The sequence below is a fragment of the Asterias amurensis genome, chromosome 11 (genome assembly GCF_032118995.1).
Source record: "Asterias amurensis chromosome 11, ASM3211899v1".
Lineage (NCBI taxonomy): Eukaryota > Metazoa > Echinodermata > Asteroidea > Forcipulatida > Asteriidae > Asterias > Asterias amurensis.
This window is the reverse complement of record NC_092658.1, coordinates 17,160,814-17,186,005: the sequence shown is the minus strand read 5'-3', so window position 1 is coordinate 17,186,005 and position 25,192 is coordinate 17,160,814. Positions and strand designations below refer to the sequence as shown.

At 38.6% G+C, this 25,192-nt stretch overlaps 1 protein-coding gene across 3 annotated transcripts in view; it reads left to right on the top strand.

Annotated features, from left to right (window-relative positions):
* The window catches only part of LOC139943987 (polycystin-1-like protein 2), a 79,962-nt gene that overhangs the window by 47,379 nt on the left and 7,391 nt on the right, over positions 1 to 25,192 (top strand). For all 3 annotated transcript variants that reach the window (XM_071940910.1, XM_071940912.1, XM_071940913.1), the window contains 22 exons: positions 3,051 to 3,181; positions 3,929 to 4,085; positions 5,659 to 5,705; positions 6,769 to 6,894; positions 7,426 to 7,543; positions 8,793 to 8,848; positions 9,155 to 9,308; positions 10,074 to 10,168; positions 10,422 to 10,674; positions 11,390 to 11,515; positions 12,542 to 12,653; positions 13,779 to 13,995; positions 14,990 to 15,214; positions 15,981 to 16,068; positions 18,752 to 18,944; positions 19,299 to 19,395; positions 20,471 to 20,713; positions 21,300 to 21,545; positions 21,829 to 22,218; positions 22,639 to 22,883; positions 23,870 to 24,047; positions 24,933 to 25,110. In XM_071940910.1, coding sequence (XP_071797011.1) covers positions 3,051 to 3,181; positions 3,929 to 4,085; positions 5,659 to 5,705; positions 6,769 to 6,894; positions 7,426 to 7,543; positions 8,793 to 8,848; positions 9,155 to 9,308; positions 10,074 to 10,168; positions 10,422 to 10,674; positions 11,390 to 11,515; positions 12,542 to 12,653; positions 13,779 to 13,995; positions 14,990 to 15,214; positions 15,981 to 16,068; positions 18,752 to 18,944; positions 19,299 to 19,395; positions 20,471 to 20,713; positions 21,300 to 21,545; positions 21,829 to 22,218; positions 22,639 to 22,883; positions 23,870 to 24,047; positions 24,933 to 25,110 — 3,675 coding nt within the window. The remainder of the gene's footprint in view (positions 1 to 3,050; positions 3,182 to 3,928; positions 4,086 to 5,658; positions 5,706 to 6,768; positions 6,895 to 7,425; positions 7,544 to 8,792; positions 8,849 to 9,154; positions 9,309 to 10,073; positions 10,169 to 10,421; positions 10,675 to 11,389; positions 11,516 to 12,541; positions 12,654 to 13,778; positions 13,996 to 14,989; positions 15,215 to 15,980; positions 16,069 to 18,751; positions 18,945 to 19,298; positions 19,396 to 20,470; positions 20,714 to 21,299; positions 21,546 to 21,828; positions 22,219 to 22,638; positions 22,884 to 23,869; positions 24,048 to 24,932; positions 25,111 to 25,192) is intronic.

Genomic DNA, 25,192 nt, shown 5'->3' with positions numbered 1-25,192 from the left:
TGTGTTGGAACAACGTTTGCCAAACACAATTGGCTCTAGGTCGGCATGATACATGTAAGAAAATGAGTTAAATGTGGGTCCTGTGGTGTTGGGCCAGTTTTAGTTATGCAATCGGTCCAACATCGGCACGATGTATAAATGTAATTTTGATATTTGTACGCTTCTAAATTTTCTCGAAAATATCAATTCACACACAATGTAATAAGACGGTTTGGCTATTCCTATTGGTGGAGAGCGCGTCATGTTGGGGTGTTTGAACCGCTGATAAGGACCTTTGTTACGGGCGATGCAGGGGCTGTCGGTGAGTTGGCTGCGCTTTGTTTGAAAGGAAAACCAGAATGTATGCACCAAGACTATACGTGCATATGCGCACGAACGGAACTGGAAACTGTCGGAAATAGGCATGCAACACACAGACTTCGTTCATGTACATGAAACATGTACATACCAAGGTGGTAGAAACATAAGGAGCTCATCGGAAATGGATAATTTTACAGAGTTTCTTTCTATTTTACGCCTTTTAACCACAAAGGTGTTTATGAATGGGAATAAAAGGGGAGCTACTAGTTCTCTCACGGCCATTTAAAACCTTGCATGGTCGAATTGCCGTGTGATAAAGGCCCTCGCCATCGGCTCGAGCCTTTATCACACAGCACTTCGACCCTGCCTGTTTTAAAACATCAGGCCTTACATGCACATCTAGGCACGTTTTGCGTACGACCGCGTTGGCTCATACACAAAAACATCGCGTGTCAGTAGCACGTTAATCTATAGGCAGCGCGTCATCAGGCACTGCCGCCCACTTCAACTTTCATCATTTTGGAGCAAGTTCAGAAAAAAGAGGAGCAAGTATCTAGAGGAAAGGTACCTAGTTGTTTATTGAACATTATTTTAAATAATTTTGGTGAGTTTTTCACCCTTAAATCACAACATTTTAATCATCATATCCTTATTTGCCCATAGCTTTACACGTTGTTTTGCTTGCGTTTTTTTGGAATTTGCTCACGGTTTGGGTTATAGTGGGGTGCTTTTAAATTTACGGTATCTATTTTCATAGGTTCTAAATGTCTGTGGTTGTGGCCTTGGCCCAATTGTAGAATCGGCCTAATTGTAGTTTGGCCCATACCAACTGCTGTCAGACCTGATGGGCAAATTGGCCGTCAAACTGAAAATTGGCAGCCCAACTACGAAATGGTCACCCAACTTCGAATGTGCCCAACTTCGAATTAGCCCAACTTCGGATGGGCCCAACTTCGAATGAGTCGCCCAACTTCAAATGGGCAGCCAAACTTCGAATGGGTCATCCAACCCTACTGTAAATGAGCCTGCCCAACTGTGGCACAGGGGTTGTTGGTATCAAATGGGCTTGCCCAACTGCATATGGTCCTGCCCAACTGCCACACAGTTGTTGTTGGCTTTGAATAGGCTTGCCCAACTGCGCATTGTCCTGCCCGACTGTGCATGGTCCTGCCCAACTGCGGCACAGTTGTTGCTGTGTTTCATGGGCAAAGTCAAGGGACATATAGTGTTTGCCTGTGTGTGTCTGAGTGGTAATTCAAGAAGGACTGGGCGTATCAACTCCAGACTTGGTTTGTGGATTGGTCATGGGATCCCTCGCAGGCCTATTGATTTTGGACCTCCTCAGATCAATATTAAACTGATCATTATATGGCTAAAACAAAAAGAAATGTTGTCCGAGCGATATCTAAAGAAAGACTTGGCGTTGGCATATCAAGTCTTAACTTGGTTTGTGGGTTGGTGATGAGATCCTCCAGAAGCCTGTTGTTTTTGGACCCCCTTAGATAAATATTAAGCTGATCATTATGGCTAAAACAAAAAGATCTGTTGTCCGAGCGATATCTCAAGAAAGACTTGGCGTATCAAATCCAAACTTGGTTTGTGGATTGGTCATGAGATCCCCAGACGCCTATTGTGTTTGGACTTCCTCAGATAAATATTAAGATGATCATTATGGCTAAAACAAAAACAAAAAGTTGTCCTAGTGATATCTCAAGAAAGACTTGGGCGTACTAAGTCCAAACTTGGTTTGTGGATTGGCCACGAGATCGCCCAGACGCCCTATTGTTTTTTGCCCCCCTCGGTTGAATATTAAGGTCATGTTAGCTAAAGCAAAAGAAATGTTGTCCAAACAATTACCTAAAAAGGACTTGGCGTATCCACTGTTTGTGGATTGGTTTAGGGATCTCCCAGAAGCCTACTATTTTTGCCCCCCTCAGTTAAAGGATTTGGGTACTTTTTCAAAGTGTACACAGATTTACATTAAACTTAGAGGGTTTGAAGATAATGATAGTGGAAAGCTTCCCTTCGAATATTAATAACTAAGGTTGTGTAGTTTTTGAGAAATGAGGAAAACAAGTCACAAAATCATTTGAGACCAAAATTATTTTGGCATGTAATATCCCCTTAACCAGTTCTGACGTTTACCAAAACTATAGCGTAACTGGTGAATATGTTTTTACATGCTAAAGCTGAGACAAAAATTTTACTTTTACTCATTTCTAAAAAAACTACAGCACCTCAGTAAGTAAAATTTCAATTCGTAATTTTCAAACTGTGTAAGTTTAATGTAAATCTGTGGACATTGTGTTTTTTGTTAGGAAAAAGTACACATACCCTTTAAAGGAACGTTACAGAATTGGTTAGAAATTTTTTGTGAAGATCACAGATTTACATAAAACTTACACGGTCTAATGATGATGATACAACAAAACATCCCTTTGAAATATTTCTGTCTGAAATGTCATATTTGATGAGAAATAAATAAAACTTATTCCGTTTGGAGTTTATCGCTTGGTGAGAGGTAATTTCTCACTAAAATATTAAAAGACTTCAGGGCTGAAGCCTTTTATTGGGCATCTGAAAGCACATCTGTTTTTGTTCTCTTGCAACTTTGATGACCCATTGAGCCAAAACTTCAACTGGTTTAAAATTGTATGCGTATGTTAGGATACACCAAGTGAGAAGACAGGTCTTTGACATTTATAAATAGTATCCAGTGTCTTTAAGATTTTTCGTTTCTCTGAACACAGACAGCCAGCCTAATCTGCCACAGCCGACCAAACTGACTCCTGGTATGCTTGAGAAAGACTTCCTAGTCCTGGTCAGCATTGATATAACAGATAGCTATGGCTGCTTCACAACGGTCAATCTGACAGTCACTGTGAGTATTACCCTCCTACAACTTCTTCAGGCATGTATCAAATGTTATCTTAATAAGAGGTGTTAAACTTGCATCGGAGATAAATGTTATCTACAATTGTCTTCATTGTTTTTTGTGGAGAGAGGCTGCGATTTGTACTTTCATTTAACGTTCTTTGAAACAATATTGTCCTCAATTCTCTTGATACAACCACCCAATATCTGGTCAGTAATTGACCAGATATTGAGTGGCATAAGGCACTTTACAATCTTCCTTCTTTCGCTTCTTCAAGCAGTTCATCAGTCATTTTGATACTTATTCACTAAGACATCATGTGTTTAATTTAGTAAAAGAAATTCAATATACTCCTTTCTATGCATAAACCCCCTATCTGCCCAAACCCAGATTAAACTTGACCACCACTGCAGTTTTGGGGGGTTTTATGAATGAAACTTGACTAATAAATAGATGTAAAACAGAATTAATACTAGGTTCTTACATAGCACAATCATCATACCCCTAGGGGCATTACAAAGTGTGTAGTATTTTTTCTGCAAGATAGTGGAGCTACAATTTGAAGTACGAGACCTACTCCTTTCTAGCACCATGTGATGGCTAATAAGGTGCTGTTGTGCAGTATGCTTCCAATCAAACCAGGAGCACAGAGGTGAACTCCTTCTCTTTACGATAAGTGCACTGGATTCTTTTACTCGCATTACAAAACAGACGATGAATATAAGTAGCTGTTTGTGTGTGTGTATCTTTAAGGTTGGCCCAGCCAATTTTGACCTAGACGAGTCAGCAGAGCAGCTGGATGCTGTCACTGATGACATCAAGGACCTGATTGAGAGCGGCAATACTGACTCTGCTTCCAGTCTCATTATAGCTGTAGCTGACTACCTCAACCTGGAATCCTCAAACCAAGGTAATTATTTTCATCTGCAAGTGAAGTTAAAACTCTTTAAGCGCTCTATCTCTCTTTGCTCTGTGATCTCCTCCTCAATTTGTACCCAACCAATAACACTAGTTTTATCAGTGCTGCTGCTTTGAGTTCAGAGGTATCAGATCACAATCTAACCATTCTCGGATGTTGTCTTCCCAGCGCATCCTTCTGGCATTCGATCCACACTGGCTGCTGCCATACCGCTGTGGTGAATTGTCACATGGTCTTGCCACATTAAGTTGCCACCTGAAACCACTTTGTCTTTTACTCACTGAACTGCTTGAAAATCGCTAGGCCATTTACTATTAACTGAACTGCTTGAAACCATTCGGCCATTTACTCACAGAACTGCCTGAAACCGTACAGCCATTTACTCGACACTGAACTGCCTGAAACTGTTTGGCCATTTTCTCACTGAATGCCTAAAACCGTTCAACCATTTACTCACTGAACTGCCTGAAACTGTTCAGCCATTTTCTATTAACTGAACTGCCTGAAACCATTTGGCCATTTACTCACTGAACTGCCAGAAAACTGTTTGGCTATTTACTCACTGAACTGCCTAAAACTGTTTGGCCATTTTCTCACTGAACGCCTAAAACCGTTCAACCATTTACTCACTGAACTGCCTGAAACTGTTTGGCCATTTACTCACTGAACGCCTAAAACCATTCAACCATTTACTCACTGAACTGCCTGAAACTGTTTGGCCATTTACTCACTGAACGCCTAAAACCGTTCAACCATTACTCACTGAACTGCCTGAAACTGTTTGGCCATTTTCTCACTGAACGCCTAAAACCGTTCAACCATTTACTCACTGAACTGCCTGAAACTGTTCAGCCATTTTCTAGTAACTGAACTGCCTGAAACCATTTGGCCATTTACTCACTGAACTGCCAGAAAACTGTTTGGCCATTTACTCACTGAACTGCCTGAAACCCCATCATCCGTTTACTCACTGAACTGCCAGAAATCTCTTGGCCATTTACTCAGCCGGAAACCATTTGGCAATTTACATACTGAACTTACTGAAACCGTTCAGCCATTTACTCACTGAACTTACTGAAACTGTCTAGCCATTTACTTACTGAACGTTCAGCCATTTACTCACATGACTACGATGTTCAAAATAAGCATGGGGAGAGAGTGCAGCTTCAAACCTAGGAGATCTCACCCCAACCAAACCACGCTCATGGAGATCATCTCATGTTTTGCCCATGTTTGGAAATTCCTTTGTCATTTACTTACTGAACTGCCTAAACTGCCTGAAACTGAATTGCCTGAAACCGCTCGGCCAAGTACTCACTGAACCACCCGCCTAAAATTACCAAACACTTTATATGGCTCTATCCATGTTGGACCAAATTTAGGCAAGCTTCAAACCTGTACAAAGTGTCTGTGACTGAGAAGATCTTTGTTTCTGTCTGCTGGAACAATGTGGTTCCTCTAAACTGGACTCAAATCACACATCCGTTTATTTCACTACCTTTTTGTTTCTTTTCAAGTCACACACCATTTAATGTAATCACTTCTTTTTGTTTCTTTACAACAGAAAACACGGGGGAAGACTATGGTGGTTTTCTCACAGTAAGAAAAGAGGTAAAAACTGTGTACATATCTTTGAATGTTTAAGGTTTGTTGTAATATTTTAAATGTTGCTGTACAGTAGGATTGTAAGTTTCATGTATTTTTCACATGGTTCAATGAAAGGTAAATTTGTACACAATTTAAAGACAATTTGAACAGATCACACTGTTCACTTACTTTAATTTTTAACCTCTGTTGTATGAAAGCTGTTATATTATATTATTATTCAATGCAAGGTGGTATTTTCATTTGGTTCAAAGAATATTGCAAAGGTTTAATTGTGTGGTGCATATTTAAAATGAGAGTTATTACCAGCAATATTTATTCCACTTTCTTAAACAAATGCATCTAGATTGAAGATTTAGATGGGAAATTTGTTGATTAATAAGGACTGAGACGCGGGGCTGTAATAGATGGTTCAGTTGGCCCAAAACCCGGATGGTGGAGGTACAGATCAAGATCTTTAAAACAAAATTTCCCCAAATATTTTAGGGGGTAAGTAGAGCTTGTTAAAAAAATTACAAGCAGGATACCAGTCACAGATTGTACATGTGACATGATATTTTGGCTGGTAACCCATTTCTGGTAAGCATGGTCTGTTTTTTCTGTGCTGAGCTACTTTTTGTGCTTAAAGACAGTAGACACTATTGGTAATTGTCAAAGACCAGTTTTCTCACTTGGTGTATCTCAACATATACATAAAATAACAAACCTGTGAAAACTTTAGCTCAATCGGTTGTCGAAGTTGCAAGATAATAATGAACGAAAAAAAACACCCTTGTCACACAAAGTTGTGTGCTTATACATGGTTGATTTCCAGACCCCAAATTCTAAACTTGAGGTCTCGAAATCAAATTCGTGGGAAAATACTTCTTTCTCGAAAACTATGTCACTTTAGAGGGAGCCGTTTCTCACAATGTTTTATACCATCAAACTCTCCCATTACTCATTACCATTAAAGGTTTTATGCTAATAATTATTTTGAGTAATTACCAATAGTGTCCACTGCCTTTAAATACCTCTATGAAATTGGGCCCTTATGCTGCTCACTTTCAGTTTTGTTTTCTTTTTCCAGATGCGAAGTACAATGGCTGATTTACTATCTAAGGTCCCTGTGTCTACCATAGGTGGAGTGCAACAGATGACATCTGCCATGGCTAGCATCAGTAAAGTACCAGAAGAAGTCTCACAGCAGGCCAGTGTATGTCATTAAGTTGACCTTTTTTATTTTTTTATTTCTGAGAAGAGATTTTACAAGAAATAAGCGTATCTGATTGTCCCATTTATCAGTTCGCAGGTTTCATTAATAACCATTATTGTTAATTTTGTTTTTCACCCATACACCGATGTGTGTTAGCACTGTATACTTAGTACTTTTCTGAGCCCTGTGAAAAAAATATCACAGGCATGTTACTCGGGTGGGATTCGAACCCTAGACCCTTGTAATTCTAGAGCAGTGTCTTACCAACTAGACTACTTAGGTTGGCCGTTAGCTAGAGGCAGTTGGCATCCGATGTTTTGGCAGCGGGTACCGCAATGATTGTAAGAGATGTTAAATTTGCATCAGAAATAAAGAATACAATTTTTTTTATTTGCAATTGAGTAATTACCAAACATGTTCAGTGCCTTTAAGCTGAGGGTTGTCTGTAAGAGTTTATTAAAGATTTTTCATAATAATGGCATATAATTTCTATAGTTAGTAATTTGTTTGTCAATTTGTTTTGTTTTCCAGACCGATATGATTGATTCAATGGAGCGATACAGCGTTCTGTTAGAGGAAGATTCCAGAGCCAGTACTATCAGCGCTGAGACCCTAGAGACAACTACTTCACTCTGTATGGAGGTTGTAGGTAAGCCCAAATCTGAAGGGGGCCACAGCTATGGCCCGGTAGGGCCCAATTTCATTGAGCTGCTTTGCTTAAGCACAAAAATAGCTTGCTTATTTTACACATGCTACTGGCCAAAATTCCATGCCATATACATTGCTCGTGACTGGTATTTTGCTGTTGTTTACGTAGCATAACATTGAGTGGAGTCTTGGCTGGTAATCTGATTTTAAAAAGCAAGGACTGTTTTATTTTGTTGCATACTTTGCATGTTTTCCTTTCATGGCGCTGAAATCCATAAGCACATGAAAGGGTATGCTAACCTTCCGGTCACAATGCAAATCAACAGTGAACGCTTACACAAAAAGCAAATTTTTCAGCTTCAGTAAGCATGGAAAGTTACAGTTTGTTTTTTGTTTTTTTTGGAAATAGCTTTCATATTTTCTTGCTATTTTACCGTTAGATCCATTGTCTCTAAACGGAGGTTTGAAGAGCAACCTAGGCTGTCCCCTTTTTGTGTATACATTAGACACAATAGTCTTCCTACTTTGGTCTGATTTCCAATTCATATTATTTTTTTTTCTTGGAAAGTCTGAAAAAGTGTGTTTTAGTAACCTGAATAGTCTGATAAAGTCTGATACACTACAAAGGTCAGCACTTTTTTCCATCAAGGACTGTATCCTGCCTGATATTATGAGTTGTCACTGTTGCTTAAGACAGGGGACAAGACATTGTAGGTTCGCAGATTGGACCCCGGCGTTTCGACTAGCTTGCTCTAGTCATCGTTCAGTCTCCATTGTCAGTCTCCTGACGATGACCAATTCCGAACTGACTCCGCGGCAGTACAGTTATTACGATCCTATAAGCTAAAGTAGTAGTCCAGTCAAATTTCTATACCATCCGCCCTGGTAATAGTTATAAAGCAGGACAGTTCTTTTCAGAACTGAGAAGTCTCCCGAACCTCCGATTTTCTACTCCACGGCTGTAGAATAAAGCAAGACAGTTCCCTAAGAACAACTCTACCTGGCAAGTAGATACACACATGGTGTTACCGCAAACCAAATATATATACATTCTGTTAGTTACAAAAATACAAATAGTTTGAAAGATTTTTAAGTAAACCTTAGTAAAAATCTTTAAATTAAATTAAAGTGAAATGCATCAGACATCACTCCATTTTCAGTAAACAGTTCCCACACTTTTAAAAACAATGAAGTGTAATTTTAAGTGTTTCACCTTTGAACTAGTCTTCTTGAAAAATGTTGCTTTACAGAAAACGTTGTGGAAGCCCAGCATAGCACCAAAGATGAGGGCGCAACTCAGGATGCGGTAAGTAGTTTTTAATATTTGTTATGAGGCACCGCCCAACTCACAAGGTCTGGTGTACAAAGTACATGTATGTCTGGATATTATGTTCACAGCTTTGACGAACAAAAAAAAGGAACAGAAGAACTGGTTGAACAATGGGTCACAAAATTATATTTAGGGTAGGCCACAAGGATATTTTTTCAGATCCTCCCTTTGAAGCCATCATTTCCCTATCAGATATCAAATATTAAATAATTAACCACAAGTCAGTTTCCTTTGTTGTTTGTTATTTGATTATTGGTTATCATTAAATGTTTGTTTGGGCAGGGTCTTAAGAACATGGAGACGTCTGAGAAGGTAGTTGATCGGCTGGCAGAGAGTATAACACAGAGGATGGTTCTAGGACAGAGAGCCATAACAGTCAACTCATCTAAGTCAGCCCTCATCTTGGCAAGGTCTCCCGTCCTCTGGCTGAGTGACAGTAAGTATCTTATCCCTTGAGAAATAGATTGTACAATTAGTGTTGGCAGATGTGAGTTGGTGACTTCAGCATTAAGGCAAAAGAAAATAAAGAAACATTTTGCGTCCCCACCCACTTCCTTTTTAGTGACCGCCTCGTTTTGTTCTTCTTGTTTTACAAGCAAAAGAGGATACATTATTTTAAACAATCTAAGACGAAAAAGAAAAATATAATGTTTAAAAAAAAAGCCCAGTCAGTTGTCTACAAAAATGTGTCGGTTGACCCTTTTGTAAAAAATGCCCCCCCCCCCCTCAAACATGTGTATTTTTTTGTCTAAAGGCGCTGGACACAATTTCGGTAATTGTCAAAGGCCAGTATTTTCACTAGGTGTATTTCAACATAAAAATAGAATAACAAATCTGTGTAAAATTTGGGCTCAATTGGTCTACAAAGTTTCAAGAAAATAATACAGTAAAAAAAAAATTGTTGGTAAAATTGATGTGCTTTCCTCGGATGCCTTAGAAAAAAAAGGTCTCTCTCAAATTTAAATATATAAGTGATAATATACCTCTTTCCCAAAAACTAAGATACTTCAGAGGGAGCTGTTTCTAACATTACAATGCGCTATACAACCAACAGCTCTCAACAGCTCTAGTTTGCCAATATCATCAAGAAGTACTGTATAGTGTCTTTACACTTAAAAGTCGTTTTTAATCGAAATGTACACAAGGCCTGGAAGAGTGCTTTCATTTAGTGAATTTTTTTCTCTTTTTTTCTTTTTTCCAGAAAACTTTGAGCCAGGGTTAGGAAACTCAGTGCAGCTTCCTAAATACGAGGACATATTCAGCATTGTGGACAATCTAACTGCAGTCTCGCAAAAAGTATGATTCAATTTATTTTCCATTGATTGTTAGACTTGGGGTTTTTGTTAAGATATGGTAGTTGGTGGTTTCCCAACAGAAATACCTGTCATTTATGCCTGTGACATATATGCTGTCAGATTGGCTGTTTCTGTCCCTGCCATGTACATGTAGGCACACACACAGTGTTACCGCAAACCAAATATAATAATATTGATACCTCACATGCAATGCTTGTCCCATATTTCAGATTCATATGTATTTTGTCCTGAAGGTTATCATGCGAAATCGTAACACCAAGATGTTTGCCATCGGTGCATCGGACGTGACTTCAATGGTCGTCACCCTTACCCTGACTAATGAGACTGATGGGTCACCCATTGTGGTCACCAACACGTCCAGTCCAATCGAGATCTGGATAGCCAGTGTTCATCACCCTAATGCAGTCAACTCTACAGATGGTGATAATACAGGCGACACTGGCCAGACGGCACCAGTTGGTGGCGCTATGAGCGTACACGACATTGGTAAAAAGAATTCTTCTGTAAACGTAATTTATGTCTTTGAAAGTGTACTTGATTTTACTTGTGTCATGCTCCTTGGCTTCGCTCATGTACATGAAAAACAGTTAACCTGTATTGGAATACCAATAATCACAAATAAAGGCAAAATATTATGATTCTGATCTCGAGTACTAACTGGAGTCAACATTTAACAAAATACTGAACTGAAAAAAAAAGAACCAAAACTATCTACTAAAATTCAACAGCTTTGTCTGAGACTTGCAGTACACAATTGTGTCCAATGCCTTTAAATGAAGTTGTCAAGGTGTAAAATGATGGAGAGCAGTAGCCACCCGTTTAAAAAAAAACAGTTTGTAGGCATAAAGATGTTACACACATGTACTCCTGTTGATGTGTTTGATTTAGATGTTCCATTCCATCATGCATTGGAGCTGACAGTCGTTCAATGGGTACTGAGGAGATGAAGCCAGGCTGGTCTCTAAGTCTTCTAGATGTTCCATTGAACTGAATTGAATTGATGTTACTCACTCTTGTTGATGTGTTTGATTTAGATGTTCCATTCCATCATGCATTGGATCTGACAGTTGAATCAATGGGTACTGCGGAGATGAAGCCAGGCTGGTCTTATAAAATCATTCTCAATAGTCTTCTAGATGTTGAATTGAATTGAATTGAATTGAATTGATGTTACTCATTCTTGTTGATGTGTTTGTTTTAGATGTTCCATTCCATCATGCATTGGATCTGACAGTGCTATCAATGGGTACTGATGAGATGAAGCCAGCCTGGTCTTATGAAATCATTCTCTATGTCTTCTTCAGGGAGAGTGGAGACCCATCTCTGGGTAAGTTAGCAGACATTTATTCCATCAGCGGTATACAAAGTTGTTCTGTTTGCTGTCTTTGTTTTGGACGCTCTCACGAAGTGCCTGGTGTTCCTCTGGGACGTGGCTGTGACTTGTTTTTTTAAATTGTATCTTCTGTGAAAATAAAATAAATAAATAACTAAACAGAATAGTAAAACATATATTTTTTTAAATATCTGTTTCACTTATTTATTTACTATTCTGTTTAGCTAAGGGAATAACTGTGTGGTGAAGAGGTTTGATGAGGCCTGGTTCTTGATAGTTTTACCGAGACGAAGTCGAGGTAAATTATAAAGAACCAGGCCTCGGCGGGTTTAAACCACTAGTTGAAAACCGATTCAACACACTTTGATTCCCATTCATAAATACCTTTTCGGTCAAAAACATCATCACTTTTTGGTCAAAAAGTAAAATAAATGCAAAAATTAGAATTGTTAAATGATTTCTTTCAACACAACACCCCTCCAGCTATAAAGTGGTAAAGCCCTCCGCCGCCCTCAGGGTAAACAACTCCTTATAAGGGAATGCTGTGCGCGTATCGCGTGATGTGGCACGGCTGTTTCAGCCGTTGCTCTCGACCAATAGGAATGAAGAAACTGTCTTATAAGAACAGGTGCAAGGTCGCGTGTCACGCCCATGAATTAACACTTTTTACCAGTCATAAACAAAGGTTTATACACACCACCGTGACGCGCTCTCCACCAATTGGAATAGCGAAACTGTCAGGTATTTATGAATATTTATTTATTTTATTTTGTTTGTTCATTTGTTTAGTGATTTATTTATTCATTTAATTATTCATTGATTGATTAATTGATTGATTGATTATAAATTAGTTAGTTAATTTATTTATTTACTATTCATTTATTTGTCTTCTTTTTATCCTAATGTTTTGTAGCTTTGCAGTTTATATATTGTATTTTCTGTACTTGATCAGTACATAGGTTTAAAAAAAATACATTTTAACTCCTGTATAGTGATTAAAATTTATTTTAACATCTTCAGATCTTCATGATTTCAACTGCACCCTGCATCAGACAGTCACAGTGTGGTCAAATATCTCCATATCTAATGACTCCCAGACGAGATGCTTCTTCCAAAGTGAAATTCTTGACATGTGAGTAACTTTTATATAATAATGATAATAATAGTGGCTTCTAGTAATAGGACTCAAATCCATTGCTTAGTGATGCTCATGGCGCTCTCACATTATTATCATTTATCCTGCAAGGTATGTGGAGCTTTGTTGTGAGGTATGACCCCTTTTTCCTTTACTTATCACCATATTAAAGGAACACGTTGCCTTGGATCGGTCGAGTTGGTCTTTGAAAAGCGTTTGTAACCGTTTTTTATAAAATGCATATGGGTAGAAAGATGTTGTAAAAGTAGAATACAATGATCCACACAAACATGCCTCGAAATTGCGTGGTTTTCCTTTTACCTTGTCGACTAACACGTCGGCCATTTATGGGGGTCAAAATTTTGACTCCCATAAATGGCCGACCATGTTAGTTCGCACAGTAGAAGGAAAACCACGCAATTTCGAGGCAAACTTGTGTGGATCATTGTATTCTACTTTTAAAACATCTTTCCAACCATATGCATTTTATAAAAAACGGTTACAAACGCTTTTGTTTTGACCAACTCGTCCGATCCAAGGCAACGTGTTCCTTTAAGGTGCTGCAGCGCAATATGCGGCCAATCAGTCCAGGAATACATTGGGGGTGGGGGAACCTCTTCTCTTAAATTCACTCGTCAGAAAGTTACTATTTTGTTGTTGAATAAAAGGAGAGCATTTAGAACAGACAGTTATTTCAGTTTGCAGTACAAGGTTTTCATTGCTAAAATTGGGCATAAACATCCTTAAGACCTCAAGACTTGTTGACAAGATCAGAGTTGAAGTCAGAAAAGAAAACTTACACAGTAAAAACCAAAATTAATATTCTTTATCTCGATGCAAATTTAACATCTATTTTACACAGTTTGAACTGTTTTAAGTTTTTGAACAAGCACTAAGAAATTTGAAAGTAAACTTTTGAACAACACAAGACCACTGGAACATCTTACATAAAGTAAGGTTTTATGGTTAGTAATTGTTGGAGTTATTTCCGAAACAGGAATCCGTCTACCAATATTTTGGTTAATCTTTTATTTCAGCCGGACAGCTACATGTATTTTAGTTTGGAGTTATTCCCGAAACAGGAATCCATCTACCATTATTTTGGTGAATCTTTTATTTCAGTCACCTGTCCAGTCAGAGTGGATCTCCCAGAGTGCTACATGTCGGCATCAACCATGAGATAGTGACGGCAATCTCGGACGACGGTACAAGCATCGAAGGATCGGAAATGTCATCCGACCAGCGCTTTCATCCTATGAGTTACATCTTCACACCAGCACTGTTCACCTGCCTTGCTATCAACGATGGGGAAGATGAATGGCTAAGCAAGGGATGCCAGGTAAAATATTTCTAGCCTCGGTGGGAAGGGGGATTTCAGGAGAGATGCGGAGATACCCTCCCTGATTCTGCTGAATTTTCCCGGAACATAAACCATTCTTTTTATGTTCGGATGAGCAAGTTTAAAAGTCTCCCTGATTCTGGAAACTTGTTGCCTACTTTATAATTTGGGGGGCTAATCATCCTTACACGCAGCTAAGAGCTGAATTGCGAAGGACGCGGCTACAACATGTTCGAGAAGCAGGCATGCAAGGGCGCCTTTGGCTGACAGCCACATCAACCCATTATGACCACGGAGCACAGCAAGATCGAAAGTGTTTGATTTTTCCTGGGGGAGGAAAACCGGATGTTCTGGAAAACCCTCGTGGCACAGCAGAGAACCAACGCACAACTCAACTCACATATGGCCCCGTCCGGGAATCGAACCTGGGTCACCTTGGTGAGAGGCGAGCGCTTTACGCACATGCCAACCATGCCACCTAATGGATAGTTGGACTACATGTACTTTCTAAATTCAATATGCAAAAGTTGGCAGCTCTGTGGATGTAGCCCCTTTAGAAAACTTAACCCAGCTTCTGCTTTTTATGAAGGCACATTGCATCAATTGCTATCCATTCCAGGAAAATATTTTGGTGTGTCATGGCCGAGTTATTAAGAGCACTGGACTCGAGCTCTGGGGCCTTTTTCAAACCTCGGCTTGGGCTCCAGCTCAGTCTTAGGCTCCGGGTGCTTCATACGCAGCTCTACCTTTATCCTGCATCAGGTTTGAGAAAGGCCCCTAATCTTTCAGATCTGCAGAGTATATAATTGAGGCCTGGTCTTGACACTTGTGTCTTTGAACGGTATATCGCAAAGGTTACTATCACTTAATGTGTCTTTTTGTCTTTCAGGATTGTAAAACAGTGCCAGCAAGTCTTTTCACAATACTATTAAAGAAGTAACCTAGTTACAATGAAAAGACAAAATATTCCTTGAGAATTTTGTTTTCCTTTCAGGTTGGTGAAAACAGCACCTCAGCATTGACCCAGTGCCTGTGCACCCATCTTACAACGTTCGGTTCAGGGTTCAAGATCCCCATCAATAAGATTGATCTATCTGACTCTGCCTTCTTGAAGCTACATGAGAACCCTGTAGTCTTCATCTTCATGGTCTGCTGCCTCTGTCTCTACTTCCTGGTCATCCTCTGGGCTCGTAAAGCAGATAAGAGAGACATACTTAAGGTCCGGCAGATTCCTTTGAATAGATGTTACTTATGCATAATAATAATACAAATAAAAAAAGCTTATTTATTTATTTATTTATTTATTTATTTGTTATTTACTATCGGGAAACCTATTAGTGAAACACTGTTTTTCAAAGGTGCCCAGCAACTACAAACATTAATTTTTTTAAATTGTATTAATATAACAATATATTTGTAATAACATATTGATTGAGAGCAATATTAAAAATAGAAAAAAAAAAAAAAATTTAATAAAGACTACGGATATACAACAACAGCACACACAAAATTTCAACAAGAAAAATATACAATAGAGACGAAGGTTAAAAATCTGGTCCAGCCAGGAAAAACACCACATGCCCCATATAATAAAAGTTCAAATTTTTGTACTGAACTTTAAAACTTCCTACATGTACAGTGCATGGCAAGGTATGGGGAGGAAAAGGATAGCTGTACCAGAACTGGGCAGCTTTTTTAAAGACTAGTCTTCTCACTTGGTATATCTCAACATATGCACGAATTAACAAAACTGTGAATATTTGAACTCAATTGGTTGTAGAAGTTGCAAGATAATATTGAAGAATAAAACACCATTGTCATAGGAAGTTGTGTGCTTTCTCAAAATCTAATTCTGAGGGCTCAAAATCAAATTCGTGCTACATGTACAGTAAGCACAAACATTTGCCTACCGTTATTTGCATAGCAGCTCACTGCAATTGGGCCCTGCACCATCAGTAATAAATGTTGTGCTTCATTTCCTGCAGGCTGGCGTTACACCTCTTCCAGATAACGATCCTCGTCACCACTACTACTATGAAATAACAGTCTACACTGGTTTGAAACGGAATGCAGGTAAGCACTGAAAGGCACATGACACCTTTTGTAATTGTCAAAGACAAGTATTATAGATCCAACATATGCATGAAAAAACAAATCTGTGAAAACTTTGACTTAATTGGTTGTCGAATTTGCAAGAGAAAATTTGTTTGCTGTATTCCTACATGTAATCTGACATTAAAGTCACCTGGAAATATAATTTTTTTTTTTTCAAACATAAGAGTTTATGCTTACGAACAATAAAACAATTTTTTTAGTAATTGTTTGTCACGATTTATATGTTTAAAAAATATATAAAGTTGTTTGGGGGGCTGACTCCACCTACCCCTTTTGTGACGTCATTCAAGGCAGACTTTGCCTGCAATGCGTATAGTAAACACACGTGCAAAGTACATGTACGTCCAAGTCGTGAGTTGGTACATTTCAAAAAGTGTTTTTCTGCATTCAGCAGCAATACACCTGGTCGGCATTGCCGGAAAAAAAACTAAAAATTTTTTTTTTGAAACGTACAAACTCACGACTTGGTCCGTACATGTACTTTGCAATTGTGTTTACTATACGCATTACAGGCAAAGTCTGCCTCGATTGACATCACGAAAAGCGCCCTCTCGGGTCGGGGTCTACTCTTAAATTTTTAAATAACATAAGAACTGATTTTTTAAAACCTTAGTTAACTGTTTATTCACATTCAACTCATCAAAACACATATATTAGTGACAAAAGCTTTATTTTGAAAAAATACCACTTCCAGGTGACTTTAAGCGAGAAATTAGTGTCCAGTGCCTTCCCAGACAGCATGCACAATTTGGGCCAATGTTGGCACATGTAGTTTTGTTGGTACATGGTCGATGTCGGTTGAATTACATTGGGCCGACGATGACCCAATGTGAGAAAAAAAATTGTAGCTTCCTTCTTTAAAAGTATGTGCACTGGACCAACACCACTGGCTCTCGGTTGGCATAATAAGAAAGTTTAATAAATGTTGGCCCATACCTGTCCCAAATTGGCCTGTGATCAGAGAAGTCACAGTGGGCCCTCTGTTGGCGCAGTTATTATTATTGATGATCTTATCTACGTTGGCCCCAATTGCTAAAGTTATGTAATTGGGTCAAACATCGGCACGATTTGTACCTTCCTTCGTTAAAAGCGTGGGCATTGGACCAACATTGGCCAAACATATTGGCCCTAGGTTGGCATAAAAGGAAAGTTGGTTATATTGGCCTATAGTTAACCCAATCTGGTGGTCGGAGAAATCGCTGTGGCTTCGATGGTGTCTCGTATTATGCTAAACACTCAACGTGTACACTTTGTTTTGAATCATCCCTATTTTAAAAAAAAAAAGGTCTTGGTTAGTACATGAATTTGTTTTCAATTCCTCATTACCAACTAAATAACAGCGGAGTAATGGCCCATAATCTTTGATTGCTTGCCTGGAAATTGAAACCCAGTTAAAGTTAATGCTTACTTCATGCTTACATGTATAGAACATTGTGCAATGAACTGTTTTGTAGTGAAACAAACTTTTCCTAGTTTATTTGTTTAATTTTGGATAATGTATTAGGCTTAATGAACTCTGTCTATTGTCATATTCTCACACTTATTATTTGATGCAGGTACTTGTAAGTAAAGGGGTACTATAAATTTAAGTTGAGAATAAATTCAATCATTTAAAAAAATCATTGTAATTGCCAAGTTTGTGATGTGGTATGCAGGTGAAAATATACATGTATCAAGAGCATTGTTTATGGTGTGGATGTAAAGAGAAATTAACTATTTAAGTCACTTTTATTAAAAAAACATTCCTTTGGGTAATAATCATGTGAACAATGCTGAAAGTAACATTTATTAATTTATTTCCTTTTGAAGGACACCAAACACAATAATTTACAACCACAGATTTACATTCAACTTACACGGTATATAAAGATAATGATGGTTGAAAGCAGTTCCCTTAAATTACTATTTGCTGAGCGAGGTGATGTAGTTTTTTTTTAGAAATGCAGAGTGAAACAATATCCCAAAATAATTGTTTGTTCAGGAGACAAATTATTTTAACAAGGTACAAAGTATTCACCAGCTCTGGTATTTTACATGACTCTCTTGAAAACATCGCTCTGTAATTCAATTTTTTTCCCCTTCTAAATCTTAAAGACTAATAAAGCTGAAACACCTGCAGGTAAATTATATTACATACATCTTCATTTACAGTGATAAGGAGTTCATCCATGACCAAAAACAACAGGCTCCAAAACCCTTTAATCAAACTAAAACTACAAGTGCTCATGCAATGGCTGACTAAAACGGTTTCAGGTTGGCTACCGATGTCGAGCCATCGTTGGTTGTGGGTCGGAAGCCAACATTAGCAGTAATAAAAGTTTGAAGTTGATGATGCACCAACGATGGCTAGAGGTCAGCATAGTGGTTGTTGGTGCAACATTGAAAGCCGATGAGGCATGCGTAGCTAACCATGTTGGTGTATGTTGCTGCAACGGTGGCTAAAAATTGGCTTCGTTTTCCAGTTGGCTAGCCATTATTGGTTTTGGGCCTTGTACAACCCAGATAGCAAGCACATGTTGGCCCAATGTTGGCACATAGTTTTGTTGGTACACCGTCGGTGTCGGTTAAAGGGACACACCGGCTCACCATTTACGCAATTTAGTGAGGGGAATTATTTTTATTGGTCGTTTTCAAATTTTAGGAACGACAGCAACTGTCTTCCTCTTGATTGGTGGCGAGCAAGGCGACAGTGCTCCACGCATCTTGCGAGACCCAAAACGCAAGGTCTTCCAGAAAGGGGGCGTAGACACCTTCCTTCTGGCGAGTCCCGTGGCTCTTGGTAACCTGAATCACGTCCGGGTCTGGCATGGCAACCAGGGCAAGAACCCCTCCTGGTACGCATTTGTATTTTATGTATTTCTTTTTTTAAATATTTGTAAATACTCTTATTTGTAAACATTTTGGCCTCTGGCTGCAATGATGTTATTATAAATTAATCATTTCAATGTGCCGTATTTTTTACCACGTGAGGGCACTCCCAAAAGTATTTTTATCATTTAAGGGGGGTATACGCGATTTCGCCTGCATGCTTTTAATAGTCGTTCTGTCACTTTTGTTGGCCAAGGTTTCGTTTGCTTTAGAGGTGGGTATTAACTGTTTTGGGTATGAATGAATATACCCCCCAGAAGTGATGCAAATATGTTTGAGCCCATTTAAATTCATTTTAAAACCATTTCAATTCAATTCAGGTACCTGAATAGACTCATGATCAAAGATCTACGTACGGAGAGAACGTTTTACTTCATGGCCAATACCTGGCTTGCAGTGGAAGAAGGAGATGGAATGGTGAGATTAGGTTTTTATTGAGATGGGGAAATTGATTAAATCAACTGATTTTAATTTATCTGCATACATTTTGTTTAACAGCTACCTGAGCGGAATGTTTTTAACAGAAATGGTTTTTTAACTTGTTTATAATGCACTTGTTCACCATTTTAATGTAACTTTGATATGTGTACACTTCTGAATTTTTCATGATTATCAATTAAAAAATCAGGCCCCAACCTAAAGGTTTTGAAAAACTAAAAACACTTCCTGCCGTTGACGGCGCGCGTCAAAGGACAATGCCGCTGACGTCATTTGTGGGAGTTTGCTTTGTTATACCTCTTTAAGGGGTTTGGCCATAACACCCAGTGTGTTAAAAACAACTTTCTCCTATACTTACCAGGGATGAAAATGATTTGTTACGAAATCTGACTTTTAACATCAGCCAGGGGCCAATTTCATAAAGCACGAAAATAGCTCGCTTATTTTACACATGTTACTGGCCAAAATTTCATGCCATATACATTGCTTGTGAATGATATTTAGCTGTTGTTTACTTAGCATAACAATTGAGTGGAGTCTTGGCCGGTAATCTGATTTTACTTAAAGCAAGGATTTTTTTGCTTAGGAAATTTTTTGTGCTTAAGCAGCTCTATGAAATTGGGCCCTGGTCATGAAAATCGGCTGTTATTTTGTCCACATGTAAGCAATAACTTGCTCTTTGATCTACCTCTCTAGTGGTGAGGATACTGGTTCTAAAAGCTTTGTGAAATGAACTCCAGGGGTTATCAAACGTTTTAATGCCATTATTACACTATATCCTAAAAATTTGATTCCTAGTTTCACAAATATTTGACTTACACAAGTTTGAGTGTTTTCAGTTTGCCCCAAATCCACCTGAAATATTTTTTATTGAAATAGTGGCTGACGTTGCTTGTATAGTTTGAGTGTTTTCAGTTTTTCCAAAAGCCAACTGAATTTTTTTAAATTAAAACTGTGGCAGATGTTGCTCGTATATTTTGTTGAAACAAAATATGGCCAATCATGCAAACCTTGAATCTTTTTTAAAATATATTGATAATAACACACATTCCAGATTGAGCGCGTAGTGCCAGTAGCCGGCCGCAGTGAGTTGACCAGCTTCGGCCATCTCTTCTACTCCAAGACGCGACGAAACCTCAGCGATGGCCACATCTGGTTCTCCATCTTTACCCGTCCCGTGAAGAGCAAGTTCACGCGTGTGCAGAGAACGACTTGCTGTCTGTCTCTACTGTTCTGTACAATGATGGCCAATATTCTCTTCTACAATCAGGATTTTGAAGCAATGGAGGGCAACCAGGTATTGAAATGCATCAATCTCTTTCTTGTGTCTTTTTCAACAAGTGTTTAAACCATTCTCATCTGTACTTAGCTTTTTCTGTACTTAAATTGTTCACACGGATGAGTGTAAACTTTTCAGTCATGCGATCATCTTGCAACTGACTAAACCAGCCTTTTTACAAACAGAATCATTTGTCAGAGGAGATCTGGCACTGGCATCAAGTCTACCAAAAGAAGAAACTTACAGATAAGCAAAAAACTGTATGCAAGATGTTAATAAAATAATAATAATAAAGCGCCTTTTACAAAAGTTTTAAATCGCTGTACAGAGCATCTACGAATAAACACAAATAGTATTACTAAGCATAAAAGCAAATGAGCTTTCGCTTTGAAGGATTCAAGAGATGATGCCTGAGGGATGTGAAGAGGTAGATCGATCCATAATGTGTGACTGTGAATGCTCGATTGCCATATACCGCGTATATGTGCGGGGAGCAGGGAACAAGCACATATGGGAAGTAGAAGATAAACGCAGATTTTCCAAGTAAAACTCTTGGAAGCTGTGGTAGTATAATGACGCAGATCACTGGAACTTTTATATGCAGGTCGTGTTTCGCTTGGGATCAATCAGTTTCACCTACGGCGACGTCGTCATCGGTGTGATCAGCAGCCTCATGGTCTTTCCTATCAACCTGATTGTAGTACAGTTGTTCCGATTGTCTCGGCCCATCCCAGCATGCCCCTGCTTTAAGAAGGGTCAAAGGGCCAAGGGTAACTTGACCAAGTTCAGAAAGCTTTCCACTGTGTCTAGCATGAGCGGGGTGTCCAGAGCGATGAGTGATCTGGAGAAGGTAAAGACTGGTAGCAAAAACTCTATTGACCTCTTGCGCTGACATTTCGTTTCTTTTTTATTTGCCATCAAACATTATCAAAAACATTGACAAATTGCGAATCAAATGATCTACAAGAACAAAAAAAATGTAATAATACAACAATATAAAAGCAGAGAACTTGTCCTGCTATTTGTTCTACTGTGCATTCAATTCCCGAGCTTACAGAACTGTTACATTGTGGTTGGAACATTTTTGTTACATCGTATACAAACCTTTTTTTTTCTTCAAATATTTTGTTCAGGAGCTTGCTCGCATGGAATCCAAGGAAATAATTGGCAGTGTGCCGAGTATCTCCCTCAACATCTACAGCCAGGTCAACTTGCGTCCCCATTCATCAGCCGATCTGGAGAATCTCACCTCTGCCACCAATTATCCAACTCCTCGGGGTGGAAACGGCTGCGACAAGACTCCAATCATTGCCGTCAAGAACACCAAAAAGCGCAAGAAGGGCATTGAGCTACCCTGGGGCTGCTGTGTCTTTGCCTGGCTCCTGGTGGTTGCGTCTGTCGGTGTGGCATTCTGGTTGACTATCGAGGTTGCTGGTCAGTTTGGGAAGGACAAATCTATTGAGTGGCTAATGTCAATGTGTTTCTCTCTGGCTCAAGATATTTTCTTGAATCAACCCATCAAGGTATTTTTTTGTACTGTCATCATTTGTTAAACTTTTTTGTTGAACTTTATCCACAACCCTAATCAAACGGGAAATGTGCAGAATGAGATGATTTCACTGTAGAGAAAATGATAAATGTGACCGATTATAGCAAATAGCAATAATACAACAGGTAAACCATTCAACACTATTTTCTTGTATATGATGTGTACTCCATTCCCAATGAAATAAGATGTGATCAAGCATTTTTTGATACATTTAAAAAAGAGAATAAGCTTTGTTTTGATGCTGTTAAAGCCCAATGTTAATATCTTCGTTGGTCAAAAGTTTTGAAAGTAGAAACACCAAGACTTTATGCAGAATAAAACTGTGGGTTCCATTTACCAAAGGTACACAAACCATTTTAAAGTAACATTCATCCAATGGGATATCCTCCATCAGGTTCTCTTCCTTGGCATCTTCCTCTCTCTCATCATTCGTGACCCGGATACGGAGGAAGCCAACGATGCCAACAGCTCCGACATCAATCTACAAGAAGATGAAGAGTATCTGCATTCCCGCATGACACCCGAGGAGCTCCAAGACCCTTCTAAGATGGCCCAGCTACAGGATCTTAAGAATGAGGCGTCGTCCAAGAGGCTGGCTCCTTTGAGTTCAGAGGAGTTGCAAGAGGCCAGGGAGATTAGGTGAAGCTACATTCTTATTAGCCCTCCACTATCCAGTGTTGTTGACTTGGAGTCAAGTCTGATTTCATTGACTTGCAACTTGACTTGACTTGACTGAGAGAAAACAGTGATTTGTGTCACTTTAAAACTGCTGAAATTTGTTGTAGGCAAAACATATACACTACACCATTTAAAGTTTCTACAAATAATTCAGTAAGCCAGGTTCAATTAATTCGCATAATTTGGTTGAAGGATAAGTATACCTTTGGTTCTTGGAATTGTTTGATTGTTTTAATCCTTGTATTTGTATTTGAGATGTCGTCACAATATGATAAAATTTGCTGCGGTAATGCTTTTCAGATTCAAACTTAGGGCATAAAAAATGACGACTTTTCGTAATCACATTACTTACATGTAGAACCAAATGTTTCTAAAATTTCTTATACTATCGAAGGCTGCTGTGTTAGGCTTTAATATTATACAAATATTGAGTGGCTCAGAGTGGAATGGGAGGAATATTATCGCAAGGTAAAATTTGGACTGTTCCATTTTACGTGGCAAAGCCGAGTGAAATGGAACAGTCCAAATTTTACAGAGTGATAATATTCCTTCCATTCCACGAATTAAAGCCACTCAATATTTGTTTTATAAAACTGACATAAAGTTATAGATCCTTGTCATTTGATGTACTGCTCAAAAACATTGGGAACAAGGATGATCATAACTGTTCAATGGGAACTGCTATTTCCCATGGGCGAATAGGTCTTTTTGATCGCCGGTGCGGATGGGAGTAATAGTGAATGCCACGTGAAGTAAGTTCCACCAATCAAATGACAAGGATCTGCATGTCAGTTATTTAACATTTTTAATGCCATAATATGCAAGAGTGGACCATTCCTTTAGGTATGGGAAACCCTTGGGTTTTGAAAAAAAAAAAAACATTTCATGTGGTTAATTTGTTGACGTTCTCTCTCTCTCTCTGCTATTTTCATTTTCTGACTCTGCAGAATCAAGGAGATTAAGATGGGCAAGATAATCCGTGAGATTATCTTTTATCTAATCTTCCTGAACCTCACTATGCTCATCTGCTTTGGAGAGCACGATCCTGATATATTCCACATGCACAAGTCAATGAGGAACATGTTTGTAGAGGCAGGATACAATGGACGTATGCGTTTTACAAAGGTGGGCTCAATTCTTGGGTATAATTTTTCTCTCTTGTGCCTGCAATATTTTTTGAAGATGTCAGGTTATATTTCCTGAGTCCTTATGGAAATGTGGCAAAAGTTACATGGGTCTATACATAGAATATGCATAACAATTTTGTTTTTTTACATTTGGGCTCAATTGGTCATCGAAATGGCAAGAAAATAATTGAAGAAAAAACTTCCTCTTTGCACAAATTCGTGGGCTATCAGATGTGTGAGTAAAGATTCAGATTCAATTATTTGAGTGAGAAATTACCACTTTCTCAAAAACTATGTTACTTCAGAAGGAGTAATTTTTCACAATGTTTTATACTATCAACAGCTCTCTGTTGCTCATTACCAAGTAACTTTTTATGCTATAATATATGTTTTAGTAATTACCCAAAGTGTATGGGATTTGATTTGATTTGAAATGTGTCTTCTGCCTTTAAAGGCACCGGACACTACTACTCAAAATAATTGTTACCATACAAACTTACTTGGTAATGTAGAGCTGTTGATAGTATACAACATTTTGATAAACGGTTACCTCTGAAGTAACGTAGTTTCTGAGAGAGAGGTACAGTTCACTCAAATATTAAAAGACTTTAGGCCTGAAGCCTTTTTATCAGGCATCTGAAAGCACACAATTTTTTACATTAAGTGTGTTTTTTCTGTCATTATTTCCTTGCAATTTGGATGACCAACTGAGTCAAAATTTTCACTGATTTGTTATTTTGTGCACGTTAGGATATACCAAGTGAGAATACTGGTCTTTAACCATTACCAAAGGTGTCCAGTGCCTTTAAGCATTGCTATGAATGGGGTGGTAATAGTTTTGACAAAATGCAATAAATGGTTCTTATTATAATTATAACCTAAGATTCGTGGGAGAGAGAATTTTTGGAACTACACAGAGAATGTCTTCATCCCAACGATGTATTCCAATAGTTGGTATAACGGTGAGCCTGACATCCCTGGAAGAACGGAACATTCACTGGCCGATAAAAGCATGCACCTAGTGGGAACAGCGAGGTTCAGACAGCTACGGATTAAACATGGTGAGATAAAACCACACTCATGTTTGTTGTGCTTCTCATTGAATAAATTGTATGCATTATTTTTAGAAACACTGCTAATAAT